This window comes from Schistocerca gregaria, chromosome 7, assembly GCF_023897955.1.
Source record: "Schistocerca gregaria isolate iqSchGreg1 chromosome 7, iqSchGreg1.2, whole genome shotgun sequence".
Taxonomy (NCBI): Eukaryota; Metazoa; Arthropoda; class Insecta; order Orthoptera; family Acrididae; genus Schistocerca; species Schistocerca gregaria.
This window is the reverse complement of record NC_064926.1, coordinates 203,572,428-203,592,851: the sequence shown is the minus strand read 5'-3', so window position 1 is coordinate 203,592,851 and position 20,424 is coordinate 203,572,428. Positions and strand designations below refer to the sequence as shown.

At 38.6% G+C, this 20,424-nt stretch overlaps 1 protein-coding gene across 2 annotated transcripts in view; it reads right to left on the bottom strand.

Moving 5' to 3' along the window:
• Positions 1-19,523, bottom strand: part of LOC126281554 (integrator complex subunit 3) — a 70,489-nt gene extending 50,966 nt beyond the window's left edge. The window contains exons 1-6 of one of the 2 annotated variants that reach the window (XM_049980622.1): positions 18,979-19,523; positions 17,479-17,909; positions 14,615-14,886; positions 12,822-12,967; positions 5,057-5,288; positions 4,082-4,161 (exon numbers count right to left, since the gene is read on the bottom strand). In XM_049980622.1, coding sequence (XP_049836579.1) covers positions 4,082-4,161; positions 5,057-5,288; positions 12,822-12,967; positions 14,615-14,886; positions 17,479-17,909; positions 18,979-19,053 — 1,236 coding nt within the window. In that variant the 5' untranslated portion in view covers positions 19,054-19,523. The remainder of the gene's footprint in view (positions 1-4,081; positions 4,162-5,056; positions 5,289-12,821; positions 12,968-14,614; positions 14,887-17,478; positions 17,910-18,978) is intronic. The other variant, XM_049980621.1, reaches the window with a different exon arrangement.
• Between the last annotated feature and the right edge of the window lie 901 nt (positions 19,524-20,424).

Sequence of the window (20,424 nt, the reverse complement as noted above, 5' to 3'; positions counted from 1 at the left end):
ATCACTCTTGTAGAAGGTGTAGATGTACTTTCACTTCTTCATGGGACTGTGACTGACTAAGGCCAGAGAAATAAGGATGACATCAAAGATGACTATATTATACAATTTACACAAGAATGAATACATCAATTTGACTTACAACATGACAATTATGATACACAAAGAGAAGATCTTGTCAGTCAATGTTTGGAGGTGCACCATAAGTAAAAAGTGGTGTGCTGGCAAATTCTCCCAAGCTTAATCTTACACGACATGAGAGATATTCCTAATCTATCTCCTGCTAGATTTGTTCTTACTTCTCGAATCCTGTAATATCTCCAGAAAGCTTTTCAGAGACAACGGTTTTCAACACAAAATAAGTTGCATCACACCGATTCATAACATGCAGACACTGAGAGGCCAGATTGCAAGACACTGTATTCTTTGGTAAATTCTATATGATTATGTTGTTTGGACTGATGCACTGATTATCCATCTCTTTTGTCTAGCTATAAGAAAAACCAGCTGAACTAACCTTTGTCAATTTTCAGTGCATACTCTTATTAATAATTATTTGTTCTTTAAATCTTGAGAGTTTTATTGGATTTCTGATGACAAAAATTTGGTGGCAATTGTATTGGGTACTTATTAAGAAATATGCTTCACTGATCCACAAGCAGCAAGATCAGATTAATTTTGAAAAAGAAAAGACAGGAGTTACCATTGTTATAAGGCCTCTGAGTTACATAACATATTGAGAAATGAAGTTATGGGGAAAAAATAAAACTGGACAAAAATGTGGCCCATAATTACTAAGTCAACATTCTACTATTGTACCACTCACACAGTGAATTAAGCTTTCATCAAAAGAATAACTGAAAATAAAGATTCCAAGACTTACCAAGCGGGAAAGCGCTGGTAGATAGGCACAATAAATAAAACGCACAAACACACACACACACACACACACACACACACACACACACACACACACACAGAATTTCGAGCTTTCGCAACCGGCGGCTGCTTCGAGAAAGGATGTGGGTTTTAAGGACTGGAGTAGGTGGTGGTGGGAGGGTGCATAGGACAGGTTTTACACAGGGGGCGGTTGCAAGGGTAAGAGCCAGAGGGCTCCTGTCCTGTAACCCGGAAGGTGTGCACGATCAAAGGCAGAGCCACGTGTGAAAGCACCCACGTGATTTACCAACTGACCTGCCTACACTGTGACGCTTTCTATGTGGGAATGACCAGCAACAAACTGTCCATTTGCATGAATGGACACAGGCAGACAGTGTTTGTTGGTAATGAGGATCGCCCTGTGGCTAAACATGCCTTGGTGCACGGCCAGCACATCTTGGCACAGTGTTACACCATCTGAGTTATCTGGATACTTCCCACCAACACCAACCTATCCGAACTCCGGAGATGGGAACTTGCCCTTCAATATATCCTCTCTTCTCGTTACCCACCAGGCCTCAATCTCCGCTAATTTCAAGTTGCCGCCACTCATACCTTACCTGTCATTCAACATCATCTTTGCCTCCACACTTCCGCCTCGGCTTACATCTCTGCCCATACTCTTTGCCTTTAAATATGTCTGCTTGTGTCATATATATATATATATATATATATATATATATATATATATATATATGTGTGTGTGTGTGTGTGTGTGTGTGTGTGTGTGTGTGTGTGTGTGTGTGTGTGTGTGTGTGGGCGCGCGCGCGCGCGCGAGTATATACCTATCCTTTTTTTCCCCCTAAGGCAAGTCTTTCCGCTCCCGGGATTGGAATGACTCCTTACCGTCTCTCTTAAAACCCACATCCTTTCGTCTTTCCCTCTCCTTCCCTCTTTCCTGAAGAAGCAGCCGTTGGTTGCGAAAGCTAGAAATTTTGTGTGTGTGTTATTTTATTGTGCCTGTCTACCGGCGCTTTCCCGCTTGGCAAGTCTTGGATTCGTAACTGCACAAACACAGGATAAAATCTTCTTGGTTTTCAAACCACATCAATTTGAATAAAATTATCGAGTTTTCAAAAGGAAGCAACAGTGGATGCTTACGCTTGCAGGGAGGCAGGAGCGGCAGTTTCAAATGTAGCGCTGGCCCTTGCACCACCTGACATCACTCAGTCCCGTGGCGGGCTGGAGCTGCTATGAGCTGCTCAACTTCCCTTCCATACACTTGTAGTTTCAGCCCCCTCCGATTGGTGCCAGCAGCCATAATCACAGGTATATAAGTGGGAAATAGAGCCAGCCCTGGCAGTCAGTAGTTTCACTCATATTGACGCAGATGGAGCTAGCCATTGAAAGCTTGAGAATTTTATGGGAATTGACGCAGCTTGAAAACCGAGAAGATTTTATCCAGTTATGCTGCCATGAAAGACTCTGAGGACGCATTAAACAAATCAAGCTGGTAGTGTATATAACCATTTTTTGTCCTGATTACAGCAACAACAAATGGTGTCTCACAAACTTCACAAGACAGTGAAATGATACACAGACATCCTGATATGTGAATATGTAATCACCACCCACAACTCATGAAGACTGCCCTGAGCTGGGTAATAGCTGTGCATGTATGCCTCAGTGGCATCTTAGATATGCTCAGAGGTAACGTGTGGTGGAGAGTAATACAACACACTCATACCACTATAAAACAACTTGGATGCAATAGGATAATGCATTTCTTGCAGAAAGTAATGTCAGCTGTAGAATGCTGTAGGTGAACAAGCAAATGCTGATGATCAGGTAGTAGAGTCTTCTATCATTTGCTGGTGCAAGACTATGGCAGACATATGAGTAGCCCATTTTAGTCACTGTAAATGTCCAAGATAATACTAGCACCATTTGCTCAACAATATTCTCTTGGCAAGCAGAATACACTGCCTTGGGTATTTTTCAATGTGTACCCCACCACTGATACACAACAATGTGTAACATAACTCATCAGTTCATGTGACGGTTCTTCATGTTTCGAGTATCCAATTGGAGTGTTCCTGCACCACACTAATCTCTGTGCCTGGAAAGGTGGGTAGAGTGGAGATAAACAGATGGTATCATGACTTATATACCCTAAAGTGAGGTGGTGGTTCTGGTTGATGGTTCAACTCCTCACCAGTTTTTCTCTAGCACTAAATTGGCAAGTGACGGAGTTCTGTGGTCTTCCCTCAATAGTTGAAAAATGTAATAGTAAATGGTGACTATCGAACAACATTACTTATGGCAGTTAACTTGAGCGGCAGCTGTTATCCACACCCAAAACGATGTATTCGCAATATAACATCAAGGCCGCCAATTTGGCACTCCAAGATCACACCAACAGCCTGCACAAGGCACGCTGACATGTTCCATCTGTTGTGGTGTGAAGAGGGCTCTCTCTCTCTTCCCATCATAAATATAATTAAATTTGTTAACAAATATAAGAGTTCAATAATTTAGTGATCTTCCCTCTTGTGGTATTTTGCTCTGAAAAGGAAAGCAAGATAGAGAATTAAAACACATTATGTTTATTTGTTACAAGTGTTCTTTTCCTCTTAAGTGACCAAACACGTTTCTGTCTTAAGATGATTACAAGTTTCGCTTAACTTTTATCCCCTCCTCAAACGCACCTCACATTTGGAATCCACATTTGTTTCTGGCCTTCCTTTTTTTTTTACAGTTTTGTTAATTTTTTATTTAACTTTGCATGTTGCATTTTTTGCTCTTTTCTACTCCGACTTAAATTACTTTTTTTCTCTCTCTGTCTAATATAATGAGTTATTATTTACTAATCTGGAGCATGAATTTTTAGCTTTTCTTTAAATTATTACTTTCAGCTTCTATTCTGTATTGTGGGAGACCTCCTTAAGTTACTGCAATTAAACACTTATCCTTCTTTTCATTGTCTTCACATTAATATTGACACTTCATCCAGCAGTTCCTTCCCATTCATACCTCAGAGAGATGCACTGTAAATTGTGGTACACTACTATTAATCAAGTCAAGTCTTTTACCCTCTAAACTGTGGATTTATTATCTAGAAGTACATGTCCATCCTTAAAAAAGGAAACTTACAACATGGAATATTATGACTTAATTCCAAGAAGAGAGGTAACAAAGAACTCACCCTACACAGGAAGTCAAGTAGAGTTGCAGTTACAGCTGGATGGGACCGCATTGAGTTGTTCATTACTAAAATTGCTGGTTCTGCAGAGAAAAAACAATAGATTAAAGAACTACAGGTGTAATCAAACAACATAATAAGAATTAAATGATTAGAAATACAACATTAACTGCAAAAATCACCTGTACTTTATGCTCATCAAGTAACTGTTCACAGATGAGCATGAATGTATAGCAAACCAGTAATACATGATGAAATAAATCTAATACAGTAACAGGCTCCAAGCAGCAGTGAATAATGGGTATTGAGACACTGACAAGTAACTTGAACAATTATGTACAGAAACAGAAAATATTCACAATAGCATCAATCATGTCACCTAAACAACAACAAATGCAAACAAATACACCAATATAAAGCACAAAAAATACAAAAGATTAAGAAGGAACACGAACACAAGCACACATCGAAACATGAACACAAAGTGACATGACAAACAGGAAACCCTTTTTAGTGTTCACTATTGCAGTCATGACAATCAACACATTAAAAAATCAACTAACCAACAAAGGTTTGTGTATTAATTGAAAGTCACCCCCCCCCCCCCCTCTGCCTCACTCGTAAGTTGTTGCGACTTGGCTAAAAGAGCCAAGCTCTGGAATGGGTCAGTGGATTGGATTCCAAAACAGATCATCTAGCTCTTGAATAGAACACTAACACATAACTGTGGTGTCTCTATGATCAGTATATCAGTTCTGTAAAATTATTCAAGGAGAAAAAAGTTAAATACTGAACAACTACTACAACAAAAATAAATACAAATTAAAAAATAACCACATTATTTGACAAGTAATATAATTCAGAAATGAATGTCACAAAAAGAAGCACGTGGACAGTGTGAAACATATACGGATGTTCAGGCACACGTCAGTTATTCACAGCTTATCTAATTTTGGTCACACACTGAAACAGACATACCTATATTCATTATATTGTCCTTGTCTGAATCAAAGAACAACCAGTCATAGAATAATGCCAATTTCGTATTAGAAGCAGTCACAACAGATGTGCATGTTGTAAGTAGCCAACCAATGACAGCCCATCGTGGTATGATATCAGAACACAGCAATTCATTTGTCGGATGAATAACACCAACAATAAATCGAATTAGGTCACAGCGTAGAGACTGTGATTCAGGTGTTGCCAGGTACTGAAACAAAAATTTATGAAGATAAGTCCAACGAGCCACAGTATTCTTCTCCTTGCCTTAAAAACAGAACCTGCTAATTTAGGTATCACCAATAAAGAATGGAACGAAAATAATTTGTAGTGTTTACAGTTCTATTAATTTCTATGATTTTTAATCAATAACCTCAATAATAAACCTCATTCATCAGCCTTGCTCTCCTGTTCCTCCATTTTTGTGGCAGACAGGTATAAATGAAATGGAAACCATTTAACGAAAGACAAGAAACTAAAGTGTGTGAATGACGATAACTTTGAAAACAACACCAGAAACAAATATCTAAATACAAAAGAGGAAGCAACTGTTCTCAATAACTACAGCTCAAACTGGTTAAATGTTATTTGTGAATTTTGTCCCTGTGTCTTACTTCGCCTGTCTACTGCCCCATTGAAGATAGAACCCATTATAAAATCATTATCAACATCATTCCTCATATATCAAACATTCAGTTTTAATGTATGCATTATTTGGACTCTGAGCAAGAAACCTCTTTCCCATTTCCTCTTATTTACATATTTTCTTCTTATTTTATTATTCAAGTTTCTTTATTAAACATCTGTCTAAAAAAAAAAGTGGTATTTTTCAGTTGCTAATGGACAAACCCTACAAACAAGTAGGTTGATCAATAAGATTTTTGAGAACTTCCCAGAGCATCTCTATATGTCAGAAACTATTGTATACTACACTAGGAACTGACTCCTGTGGAACTGCTGTATTGTGTCTGCTTACATGTGCTATAAATGAACCTAACTAAACTAGCTGGAGAGCAGTGACCATGAACGGAAAAAAGTGATGTTTCTTCTGTTCTACTAAGTAGCTACTGGTTTACGGTTAGCTTAATGTTTACAGGAGAACACTGATACCAAAGAACATTAATTATCTATATGCTGTGAGAACAGATGTTCACCCATTTTGGAAATTGTTACTTTTCAAGCTACTAACAGATATTTCAGATATTTTTGCTCCTGGGATCTATATAACTAGAGAATTTGTGTGGTTAGTGAATGAGATTTTTTAAAATTGTATTTTGGATTTGCCAGAATTTCCAAATGTTTATTTTGTATAGTCTGTTAAAGATCTTTGCTCAAGAACATATGTCCCTCATTAAACACTACACAAGCAGAGAAAGTGTACTTGTATATTATTTTTGTGCCTTGTATTGTGAAACTGTTAATAATTGTCCATCTGAAGCAGCTTTTTATTATTAGCTACAGTCACCATTTAACAGGGAACACATTGTGTAGCGAGTCTAGGAACTCCAAGTTCCTTGAAGACACCTTTCCAAGATGTCCATTTATCTGCTTTACACAATATCAGGATTACTTCATTTTGCTAAATAAACATTTCATTCATATTAAAAAGGAAAAAACACTACCTAATGCTCGACAATATTATATTTATTTGGCTAAAAACCAGCTTTTGATTTCTTAGGCCAGCTTCAGGTGATGACTGAATGTCGTAAACACTAATAAACATGATGTGCAAGGTACATTTTTGTATCCAACAGAGATTCGGATTTCCCACCTAGCACGGATGTGGACACATCAGAGGTACTAAGGCCACAAGTGATACCTGCGGGCCACTCCTGTAAGCAGAGCAACCACTGATGTATTTGTCTCACTTGGCATTGCGTGGTGGTGACTGATTGCAGCTGAACCTATGGCCTGGGCTTGTGGGTCACTGCTTGTTGCACTTTGTAGTTGTTTGTATCGTGCCACTGCACAGCGAAGTTGACTTAGTTTGTTTCTGATCTACAGTGATTACTGATTTGGAACTGTCATAATGGTATGTCAAGTTGTTAGTGCTTCATTTATTTCATGAACTCAGACTCATGTAGACTTACAGGAATTAGTGTTCATTTCCCTGTGGTTTGTTGTAGCCCCCCCAGCAAGTGACGAATAGTTCCTATCTACACCAAGCAGGATAGAAAACTGATGACCAAGAACTTTCCCACTGTGCTGTTTCGTTTAGTGAACCATGGATGCTAAGCCAACAGCTGCTGTTTTTAAGCCTTCCCCTTCTGCCATTCGCTTCTTTCAATGAGGCAAGCAAGAGTTAGAATGTCTATTTATGACACTTCGAACTAGACAGCAAGGCAAGTCAAACTGATGATCCTGAACACCATTGTGCACTGTTTCTGTCATCTAGTAGTAAACTGTGTGAAGTGGTGCAAAAATTAAGTGCATCCTAGTAGTTTGAAGTTTTCTAAAGTTAGCAGACTGAATATTACAGTCATCAAACACACATCGTTGCAGCTAGCCTCAAGTTCAATCAGCGTGTTAAGCAAAGTAAACAATCCTACGCAGCATTGCCTGTCAAAAATGTATGTTTTATGCAGATTCTTTAATTTGAGACATTAAATCTGCCTGGCTCCAGATCTTGCAGTTAGTACAAAGGCTTTAGAAAATTTGCTAAGGCATAAGAAGTGACTGCCTCGGAACAAGCTCTGTTTGATGATTCATCTGGTTTCAATGTCGGTAGCAGTATTACTTGTCATCATACTCTTCGATCAAGTGATGGCTCCCAATCACAGTCATCATCTGATTTAACGAGTTCTTGTGCGTCTGATAACACAGGATTCAGTAGTTAGTTGCCGTTGTGCTCACTGTTCGTCTGTTGGCTCTCAGTCAACGTCATCATCTGATTCATCAAGCTCTCATGTGTCTGGCAGTCTGGCGCCATGGGATTTAGTAGTTACTGCTTCCTCACCCTCCACATTGATGATATGCAAAGACAGGAGTGCTTCATCCACTGTTGGCATGTCACAAAGTGAGCTGTGGCTCCTGAAAAATTTTTCTCCAGTCGTTGAATGAGAACCCTAGCACAAGTTGTGATGGCAAATCATGTCCCGAGTGCGGCTCTCATCATCACTAGCATCACTGCCCGGGTTGGTGAGTGTCGATTTCAGCTGCTAGCATGCTATCCTGCCACTGCCAGGGACAACAGCAGATCAAACGACAGGGTAATGGTACACTTCCAGCTGGACACCAGCACAACCACCTCCATAATTAATGGGGATATTTACTGGTGCATTGGCTCCGTGACACTGCATGCAACGTAGTGCAAAGTGCAGATGTACAACGGCCGTTCAGTTCCACTATGGGGTGCAGGCTAAATACAGAAACATAGTTCAGAACTAACCTTGCCTGCACTTAATTCTTGGACAAGTACTAACTTTTTGGTCTCAATACTTTCCCGCTTTTCGGGTTCCAAATTCAAGATCAGGCGAATCTAATTGTTAATGCAATTCAATTTGGAACTGGATGTGTTGTGTGGACATCTCAAACAGTTGTTTGAACCTACCTTAGGTTGTGCTACGAATTTTTAGGCACACATGTTGTTGTAGCATTTGGCTGTGACTAAATTCTCTAAAGCTCATCTGATACAGTTTATCATGAGCAAACAAGTTAAGGCATGACTAGACAGAATATGCGTGTTCTCTTTCCAGTGTCATCTAATCAATGGGCAATGCCTATGGTTATTGTACAAAAGCTTCATGGGTTACTTCGTATCTGTGGTGTTTTTAAGCTTAACTTTAACGCACAAGCAAACGTTCATTTGTACCCATTATTTTCCAGAAGTTAAGCTCACTGACACACATTTTCAGTTACCTATTGATTAGCCTACAAAACAGATTCTGGTGATTAATAAGCCATTTAGCACATATAACAGATTGTCTTTTGGGATCACTAGCACTCCAGCAATTTTTTAGAAGTATCTAGAACAACTCATCCAGGGTATCCCTAACTGTGTCAACTATTTGGAGATTTGTTAAATATGGGGGCCATAAGGGAGCAGCACTTGCAAAATTTATGACTGCAAGCCAATGACCGATGTTGTTGTCTCACCAAGAGTAGTTTCTTCCAGCTGACACTAAAGTATTTGGGCCACATTTTAAGAAAGACAGGCTTACATTCACACAAGACTGCCTTTATTAATTTATTGGTGCCTTAGAATTTTTAAGAACTGCAATCCTTTCTGGGTAAAATCAATTATTATGCTAAACTCATTCCAAGTGCTGCTCATATTTCTCACCCACTTACTCCAGTTACGTAAAAAAAGGTAGTTTGTTTATATGGTCAGAGGCGTGTCAACGGGCGTTCGTGCGAGTCGGAAAGTGCCTCAGGTTGGTCCCTTGATTGGTGATGTTCCAACTGGGTGAATGGTTAACACTGGCCAAGGATGCGTTTGATTGTGGTGCTGGAGCTGTCCTGTCACATAAATTTGCCTGCAGCACAGAACAGCCTTTCCAATTTGCTTCTGAGACATTGAACTCATTAAAGTGAAATTATTCGCAGTTGAAAAAGAGGTGTGGTCATCATCTATGGTGTCCAGAAATTCCCTGTCTACCTCTATGTTACGAAGTTGCAATGATTATGAACCACAAGCCTCTCCTGTCATCATTTGGGCCCCAAGCTAAACTCCAAACAAAATGGTTGCAGCAGTGGGTGTTGTTTCTTAGTAACTACACTTATGACACCTAGCCCTCTAACGCTGATGTTTTGTCTCGTTTGCCATGTGGTTCTTACACCAATTTTGACAGACATGAAATGCTGTGTTTTGCATTGGACACAAAGCAACAGCACAACCTTGATGACTTCCTTATTAAGGTGGGCAACGGGCGGCAGAGACAAGCTGGGACGTGCTCCTTCACAGGGTATGATCCACAGAGCAGCAGGGCTGGTCTGAACATTTGCTTAAAGACACGGACCCAGAATGGTGCAGTTACTTTTCCCTCAGAGACAGACTTAATGTTACAGACAGGTTCATTCTGTTAGCCACAGACAATACAGAATCTTGGGCTGTTGTCCCTCCTGTACTCCACCCCTGCGTATTGAAACTCCACCACACTGTACACTGAAGAATGTGCCAAATGAAAGCAATAGTGCAGCATCACATGTACCGGCCAGGAATTGGTGCTGCCACTGAACATTCCATCTGAAACTGCTACACCTCTGTGTACAGCCAATTGGCCGCAGCACAGCAGTTTAACTCATGGTGCCACCCTGACCACATATAGCAAAGAGAACATGTAGATATTGCCATTTACCATCCCTCTCCAGGAAGCAGAATTGGTGTTGTTCACTGACGCATTTTAAAATATTGCATATATAGTGTGGCAGTCTACAGCTTCCTCCAGGACTGTGGCCTGGCCTTTATCTACCATATATAGAAGGAGCCCTAGCTACATTGGTTTCTGACAGCCCACAATCACAGTTTCAGCAGTCGGGGATTTTTGTAGATATAATGGTACTGAACGTACTACCACTGCCCTTGTTTCACCCAGCATCCAGTTTGGAATCCAAGCTGCTGGTCATGACACAAGTCACAGAGGTGTAAACATTTTGAAATCAGTGAACTCACGGAATGCAGTCAGCAGCTTCCTGGCCACGTACAGGCCATGCCTGTCAATGGACATAGTCCAGCCAAGATTTTGCACAAGCACCTACCACTTTCATCTGGCAGTGCAGCAACAGTTGTTCAAGGTGGGGTCAGCCAGTGGCAGCTAGTCTGTCACCACAATCAACTCCGCCTACAGTGTTATGTGCCAATCCCAAATCGTCCTCAGGCACTGATGTGGCAGCACCACTGGACTCAACCTAAAACCGCACCAGCCTCTGGGTCTGCATCTTTCCCCTCTACCCTCTGACCCAGTGCAAGGCATCAATGAGAAATAGATACTGACAAGTGATGGGAGTGAATTGATATGGATCACCTCCCTCCCACCCTATCGGGTGTGTGGTTCCTGTCCCTACAGCGGGCAGGTGCCGCCCACTCCAAATGATCACAGGATAGTGCGTGTTCTAGGGACGAGGTGCTGATGAGACCGACCCATTGGCACCACCCTGTCAAACAAGCAACTTCCACTTCCCTATGGGCCAACATGAGCTGCACTGGCCTCAATCCATGCAGTTGGTGTCACGTCTCACTCTGTCTGTGGGGGTCATGCCACTCAAACCATTGGGGGAGATTCCAGCATTGCCCCACTGTATCTGACACTGTTCAGAATTCCCTTCCAAGAAGAGATGCAGACATGTTGTCAGAGCCTGTGGCCTGCACTCGTGGCATGCGTCATTTCTTGTTGTACTTTGTAGCTGTTTGCATTGCACCACTGCACAGTCAAGATGACTTTGTTTCCAGTCTCAAGTGGTTACTGATTTGGAACTGTTGCATTGCTATGCTGACTTTGCTATTTTCTTCACAAATGATACCTTTGTCCATTGCATATCTTGTTTATCTGTGTTTGTGAGATGTACCTGTCACCTGAACATGGCCTGAGAAGCTGAAAGCCGGTTTGTGACTAAATAAATAAAATTTTGCAGAACATTAGGAAGTTTTTTCCCCTTTTGATATCATCATCATGTTCTGCCACGCACCAACAGAAAATTCAGTTAAATATTTCATTGCTTTTAGCCACACTTTCCAGAAGATAAATCCATGTGACAATAAGGAGTGAAAACACGTCAACTACTTGTTTGCCAGTCAACACAATAGAAGACATTTCAAAATGCAAAATAAGCTGAACTGAATATATTCATCCACTCATCAATGAGCTGAATCCATTTTTGTTTATTATATACCTGGAGAACATGAAATTTCATACAAAGTTTTTCATTTAGTAAGTAACAGTTAATAATATCTATTTACAGAAGGATGGTTCTGAGCGAGTAAGACTTAAAACTGCTATTGTGACCCATTGTAGGTGATATGGCTTTGCCTACCTCAGAAGGAAGCCATTAATTCCTCAATACATAAGTTTTCAGAGTAAATTTTATGATCCACACAAGGTCTTTAACTAGCTCACTGAAAACAATGGCAGTACATTAGTTCTTGTTAAGCTCAGATACAACTTCATTCGAGAGGCATCACAATCCAGTTTACTATTACAACTCCAAGAGCATAACTTCTTAAAAGTGTTGACCAATAATTGCTTCTTCCAATGTATATCTAAAAATAATAATAAAAATAAAAACCACGAAGGTAAAATTGGAGGGATTCCAGCCCACTTGGAGGTTTGCAAACAATAATTCTTCCCATGGAACATTCACAACTAGAACAGGAAAGAGGGAGGGGCAGTTCTACACAAATTACCTTCGCTACTAACATCAGAAGATGGCTTGTGGAGTATAAAAACATGTGAGAGTTTTTACATGGATTTCTCTTCTTTCGCTGTAGACAGTTCTTTATGGGAGCTGAAGAACAACTAACAATGAAACTTGCAGGATAAGTAATGTTATCCCCCCCCCCCCCCCCCGACACACACACACACACACACACACACACACACACACACAATATTTTATCTCTGATTCTGGAGACAATAAATAGTCTATCTGATCACAATAGTCAAAAATTAAAGACAAAACTTGTCAAGAAAAATACTGTGTAAAAGGATAGACATTAACAAATTAGACACAATGTATAGAGAACTTATAAACTGTGTCAGGAAGAAAGACATCTACCTAATTCAGAAAACTGTCTATAAACAAGACTCACCTGCCTTTGAAACCATTCTTGATACCGTTTGTGATAACCAAATCTAACTTGTGAAGTGAGGAAGACCAGCTTTCTCTCCATATCAGGTGTAAGACGAGACTGTAAAAACCTCCTTGAAGTCCTGGACTGTAGCAGCTGAAGGACACCTGCCCAAAAAATCCAATAATTACTCACAAATTTGTGTATAAGCAACACACATATGAAAACTGAATATTAACTGTCTTTTACTCTGGCACAACAAAGCAACACACAAAACATATCTCTTTCGTGAGATCACATATCATGACAAATATAATTAATTTTAAAATGGAAGTTTCATTAGTCTAAAATGTTGTAAAAGCAAACTGTTAAATATGACTGTTAATGAATCCCACTAAACATTTTTCTGAAATTTGTGCGATTAATTGGGGATTCCTTTTTATCAGATCATATAGGTACTATATCCACATCAGAGCTGACATCATCATCACATTACCTGAGAACTCATTTGGTCTTTCACAAATGATTGTGACAAACTGATACATATTTGTCTTCTATAGGTAACTTTATAAAGGGAGATAAACGCCATATGGCAAATGAACCGAATGTATCATTATACCACAATGTACTGCTTAGTAACTACAAAATTTGTTCTAATTTTCTTTTCTTTTTATCCAACTTCATACTGAAGATCCTTTTCAAACACAATCACCATAACTGTGATACCTATAGAACAAAAATAAATTCAGTAGACTCCCATCTCATGTTGTGTTCCCATACCCTTTAGAAAGGCATGTTTAGTACAGATATATAATTGAAAAGTGTTTTTCCATAACAAAAAGGTGAATGAGTTTATGGAGTTCAGTGAATCATTTTTTCCTCCAGTTTTGTTTACACATTTGAAAATATCTTTCCAACCACGACCCAAATATTTTATTACTGCAACACTGCCAATTTCACATTTGTGTTGTGTGCAGAGTTTTCCACATTTTCACCAAAATGTTATGAGACATACTGGTGAATAATTGTGTCTCAGTTGAAGTTTTTTTGTGTAACGAATAGGTGACCATATTAGCAAGACGAGACCAAGTACATGTTAACTCTTTGATTCTCTGACGCTGGGCTCAACAAAAGTATGTATAAGCCCCTTTTTATTATTCTTATATTAAGAAACTAGCACTGAACTTACTAATTTCTAGATGTAATCTAATACATCTTCTTGAGTAGTATTTACACATTTTTCTGTCCTTTAGAAAAGATTACACTGCAGATAAAAGCATGCTTTATATCTGGCTAACACTTTATAATTTCAGCTGTTAAATCATATACGAGTGTGTGTGTGAGGGGGGGGGGGCTGGTAAAATACATTTAATTGAACAGGACAAACATCTACATGGTTGCTTCTGGTTCTGAACATTACCAACACATTAAAATATTTTTAAGCAAACAGCCTCTGCTGTTAAACCATTGGTCGGTTGATTTGGGGGGGAGGGACCAAACAGCAAGGTTATTAGTACAACAGGAGTAAGGAAGAATTAGGAAGGAAGTCGGCCTTGCTGTTTCAAAGGAACCATCCAGGCATTTACTTGAAGCGATTTAGGGAAATCATGGAGAACCTAAATCAGGATGGCCAGACATGGGTTTGAACAGTCGTCCTCCCAAATGCAGGTCCAGTGTGCTAACCACTGCACCACCTGACTGTGTGTTAAACTATTAAACAGGAATTTATTGAAGAGAGGAATTAAAGTGGCTGTGGGAATATTTAATTTTTATCTTATTTCGGACAAGAAGAAAGGAAAAGCTGTTCTACAGACCTGTGAATGTTGGGCACAAAGAGCGTGGGTTCAGCAAAATATCCTTCCACAATTGCTCAACTTCTGGAATTCGTGCAACGTTTTGAAGCAATCGTACAAGATCACGGCCAATGGCCAGGCAATCCGAGAAACGCTCTCGTAACAATGTCACAACGAAAGTAACTTCACGCTGCCGCAGGGCAGCCAGTGATGGTGAGAAATGGTCCTCTATAAGGCGCAAAAATGTGTAAGCAGCAGCAGCAGTGAGCAGCGGAAACTTATCCAGCCATGCCCTAGGGAATGAAAATATAGAATATTAATTAACCGGACAGAGACACAAAAATTTATTTTAAGAATTACCAACAGAATAAGACTGCAAAGTGTTGCCTTAATGAGAATTGAATACGAATTTCTCAGTATATTTCAACTGACCACAATGTTTTTAAGTTACTGCAAAGCATACGATTTATTATTATTACAATATTTTTTCCCCTTTTGATTATTAAACAAGAGAATGTATCTCTTGCAATGAACACAGCTGAAAGAAAATGAACTACAGATTTAAGGCAACATGCATAAAGGACATTATTCAGACATCATCTTTACAATCTTAGGATGAAAATCATTACCTCCCATACTGTGGTGCCAATGATGTCTAAACTAGATGTAAATGACAAGGGTAATGGTTAAACATTCCTTAGTGGTTTGACATTACTATCTTTGGTATTCATTTTTACAACAAGGAAAAAATCTTTTTGCTTTTCAGGTGCAACATGAAATCAAAATGGTTTACATAATAAGCTGCAGCTGATAAATAACATACAAGAAAATAAGCAACGAGGTACAAAGCCAACACAATCTTTTAGCCTAATAAATTGTGTATATACTCTAACTTACAATTTATTCATAGCTGCATTTGCTTACGATAGTATATGCCCTACAAAACACAATAACTGTTGCAGAGTGTACAGTATAAGTTATATGACAATGAATAATGAATAAATAAACAAAAAACCAAAGTATACAACTGGTTAAAATTTATGCGCAGGTACAAGGTGGTAATTTACACTTTACAGTGAGCTATTATCTCCTACTGATGAAGCCGACTACACTAAGCTCCTCATCAATGACAAATTATTGTGAATGTGAATTACTAAGTAGTGCAATAAATCACAAAATTTAAAGCATTCTTCATATTACACAATAACCAATACTTCCACATCTGGGGAAAAGTTAACACCTCTAAGAAGCTATCAGATTTCACAGTTTATTGGAATTTTCCAGGAAACAAATAGTACTGAAATATAAATATCAGCAAAGTAATGTGCTAGTCCAACAACAATAAAAATAAACATAACTGCCAGATTCGATGTTCCATCACTGGTGCATCAATTTCCTGAATTATTATATTTTGACTAAAGTTCAGTCTTGATCACACCATTTATGTCTTAATGACATAGGTAACCGGTGCTCTCCTCAGCTGCTACAAAGTCAACTGATCAGTTGACTTCATAGCAGCTGAGGAGATGTCATTGAGACATAAATGGTGTGATCAAGACTGAACTTAAATCAAAATATAATAATCTATTGATCACTGTATTCCAAAAATGTTTACCAAAATTCCTGAATTATGTTTTAAAAATTTTAACAACCACAATCTATTATTTCTCTTTGATTTTTCCCATGATAATGTACTTCAGAGCTGCTATTCTCAAGTATGGAACGCAACCAAAGAATAGTTCTCAATTCTTTCATACCAGATGCTCATCAGTCAACTAAAGCACACTGCCAACATGTATTTGTTTGTGTTTGCTAACATCTTGATTAATTATAGCACCCTGAAGGCTTGCCTTAATGCTTGGAAAGTGCAAGTAAATAAAGGGAATGCACATGTGTGACAGAGTTGCATTCACAGGCAAGTAGAAAACTTGTTTTAGTACACACACACTGTCAGTTCAATAGATTTGTATATGCCTAATGCAAAATGATACGTATTGTGGAAGCAGTCAGCATTGCAGACTGGGTTCTACAGCCTCACAAAGTACATGGCTTTTGCATGCTACAAGCAAAATATATTTCTTACAAAATAGACAACTTTTCCTCTCACATATCCTAGGCCTAATCTATAAATTTCAGATCCAGAATCAAGACTCTTCTAAATGAGTTTCATTTCTACTTCTGAATAATTACTTCAGATCCTACTCATATCACAACCTGCAATCGTAAATATTCACAAAAGCCATAAGGTATTTGGAACTAACATACTGGCAACAGAACATTTATAACTTCAGAAGAAACAGAAAATATATGATATGTAGGAGTTCCCATATAAAAAAATGCAAGAGGCAAAAATGATACTGGTATCTCATAAGCAGATTTTATGACATGGGGTACATAAACGAGGAAAACTCTATTGCAGGCATATAGTCACAAAGTGATACTAGACAAAATGGTAATAATCATCTAAAGAGCAAAAATATTTTTTGCCACATCACACCAGACAACAAATAAAAAAATCTGACAGGTTCTACTTACAATTTGAAAACAGTGACAAATAATTACTTGTGATATAAACAAAATAAAGTGCACTATACTAACACACAATGCTGAAATAAAAGCTCAAAATCTACACTGGTTCAATATGGAGACCAAACATCTGATAAAAATGCTCTTTAAACAAAACCACTCTTCTGCTGTTACTTCACCATATTTTAAAACAAAAGTTATATAAGTACTAAAAGAGGTTGTGTTTAGAACTAACTTTACTGTAATCATTGTGATATGCCTCTTATTTGGTTATGAATTTTAATTTTATCATTATATTTTTAACTTTTCTATAATACAATAGTAATCAATATGGTCATTAAAATAGTAGCTCGCAGTACCTGTTTTCAGTGTAGAGATCAAGCAGAGCTTCAACAAGAACAAGGTTACGAGGCGAGACATCTCCTCCTGCAGCATGCCTCTGCAAGCTCCAACAAAGTGAGTCCACATTAGCAACAGAAGCACGGATCATTTCTCGAACAAGCCACAAAAGTTGGGAACGTGCTCTATCAGTAAGTCTGAGGTATCGTTCCATAACAAGATGAGTGAGACTAGCAAGCACATGTGCCAGTCCATCGCGGCTAACTAAAGTAAGATCACGATACCACCGAGGTGCCCGTTCAGGTTCTGTTAGTATTGCATACAGCAGGCCCAAAGAAAGCTCTTCATGTACTTTATCCTTGCAAACAGCTGCATTAAGTGCATTTTGTGCCTCCTTCTCAGAAAGACCAGACACCAGTGACTGCAGTGATGTATAGCACTTCTCATATTTCTGGAAATAAAAGGAACATACTGAGAATGTGCACATAACTACTTTAATAGAGGGGCATGAAATCTACTGACAACTCAAAATCAAACTCAAAGTACTGGTAACAATGTTTGTTGCATCAATTATGCTGCATAACATAACAGGTGGATATAAAGTTAACTCTCATTTATGTAAAAACATAAAATGTCATCACATATTATCAACCATTTCTATTATTGTACTAGAATATAGTTTTGCATCACTAACAAGAAAGAAAAGCAATTTCTTTTATTCTAATAGCAGTAAAGCAATGGGATTTGCAATTGGAAATGACGACTTCAACATAATACACATCTTGGAAAACTTTGTTTACGTAGCTTTACATTGAAACCTATCCACTACTAAATTGATGTGGTCTATATCCTGCACTATTTTGAGTCTTACATGGATGTGTCTGATACTGGTTAATTCAATGAAGCTTACTCCATTTAGTGGCAGCTAAAATTCTCAGCTTCTTAAGCTCAGAACAAGAAGAAAATCAATATTATAGAGGCAAACACTAAAAAGCATTTACCGTTCAAGTTTCAGAGTGTTCACTGGAGTGTGTACACTTTAAAGCTACATATCAATGAAGGTGTCACACGCATTCCATCACTTCTACTATCCACAATAACAACACTTATTAAAACAGCCATATGACACAAGTTTTATAAATTGATTTCACGTACTCTGTGGTTATTGGCTGTTTATTTTTCTCATTCAGTCGCCACACATAAATGTAAATTTTCAGAAGGCCTTCCAAAGTGAGTATTATACTAACACACATACAGAAGAATTTCAAATCTATAAGTTATATTGTTTCAACTCAAAATTTATATTCTTATCAATAAGCACAACATTTCACCATGTAGCAGTAACACACCAGATGCACAAACACTTATTTTCATTTATGGGATTTCATTCACAGGTATTCAAATAGCCCTCGCAAAGCAATACTAGCGCCATCAAACGACAGTTGAAGGAAGTAAAACCAGCAATCCATTATGGCCGCCTTGTACATTCTAACATGAATAAAACATGCAATTATTTTTACCTCCTCTAATTCATCCTTATTTTCCAAAACAGTAGAAATGAATAGCTTCTGCGGCAGCGGTTTAGTTTGCTCCATGCTTTTAAAAACGAATCACTGGGTCTACACAGCTACGAGCAATTAAGGTACGGTCTCTGCATTCTACATCATTTGCCTGCCCTCGAAACGCGTTCTGAGGTTAGCGGATGAATACATTCAGCTTGTCAGCTTGTAAACTTATACTTGAGCCAAGAGAAGTAGTGCGACGTATAGTCGTGGAATTATCAGTGTATCACCATCACACAACAGACGTGTTGGAATTGTGAATATGTTGCCGCTTATGGTCTCAGTAAAAATAATGATATTATTCACTGCGACAAAAGCAGCTCTGCGGCAGACTATGTACCCACGACTGTCAGATATATTTACGTATGCTCGACACAAATGTAATAGACTCGCTCGTCTCTTGTGAACACTGCAACGACATCGATTTGAAAGAGAATGTACGAACAATTACGAGTGGCGTGTAAAATAACAGCGGTAAGCTCAGTGTGAGCTAGGCGATTGCTGGAGGTGGGACGACAAGGAAAGGTTAAACTAAAGAGATCAGTGTTCCAGTGAGGTGTGGTACGAGTCTGTAGACGTTGAGCAACGCATTTTAGCAGACATTGCGCTGATAAGTGTATCAAATGAGAAAGCTGTAAAGTCATGTGTAACCAGTTTCCGTCCCCTGCGTTAGATATAACAATATTTCTTGTGGAGAATAGGTTTGTTACGGGCATAACATTGCACATAATTTCTTAAGCTGTGTTAGAGAAGTAAGTTTTTAATTTTCGTTGGCACGAGTTGACTATAACCTACATAACTTTGTTTATATGTGAGAAGAAAGAAATGATTGGAGGCGTAGGTTTTCGTGCGTGCTGTAGAAGAGGTGACGTATTAAACGTGGCATTGAAATTGTTTGTACATTTACGGGAGACAATGTTCCGTACGGCACAGAAAACGAGTGCTATTGAAACTTTTTTTCGCGCAAAATCATCAGATTATCCGTATATAATTTGGATCGTGAATTCGATTAGGTAATATCAAACGTGTTTAGTGTGTGATAACACGTAGTTCCGAACGAACACAATTTTAGATTGCATAAAATTTTACTCCGTATCTTCCGTACTCATTCTGGCCTTTTGTGGGTGGGAGTTTTCGTGCTCTGTGCGTTTTAGCAAAATTAACGAAGCTGATACTAAGAAGATAGATCCACCTCAAAAATTACAACAACGATTTTGAGTTGAATCCATCATTTTATGATGCGAGTTTTCGGATGAAAACAAGTTTAGGCGGTATGAAAATGTATTAACTTAGAGGCAACATATTAAGAAAGTAAGGGCGTACATTTCAGTATTATGTCGTTGTTGAAGTCTTCTCCAAATTAAATCTTGTGACTGGATGGAGTCAGTTGCTGGCAAATCGGTG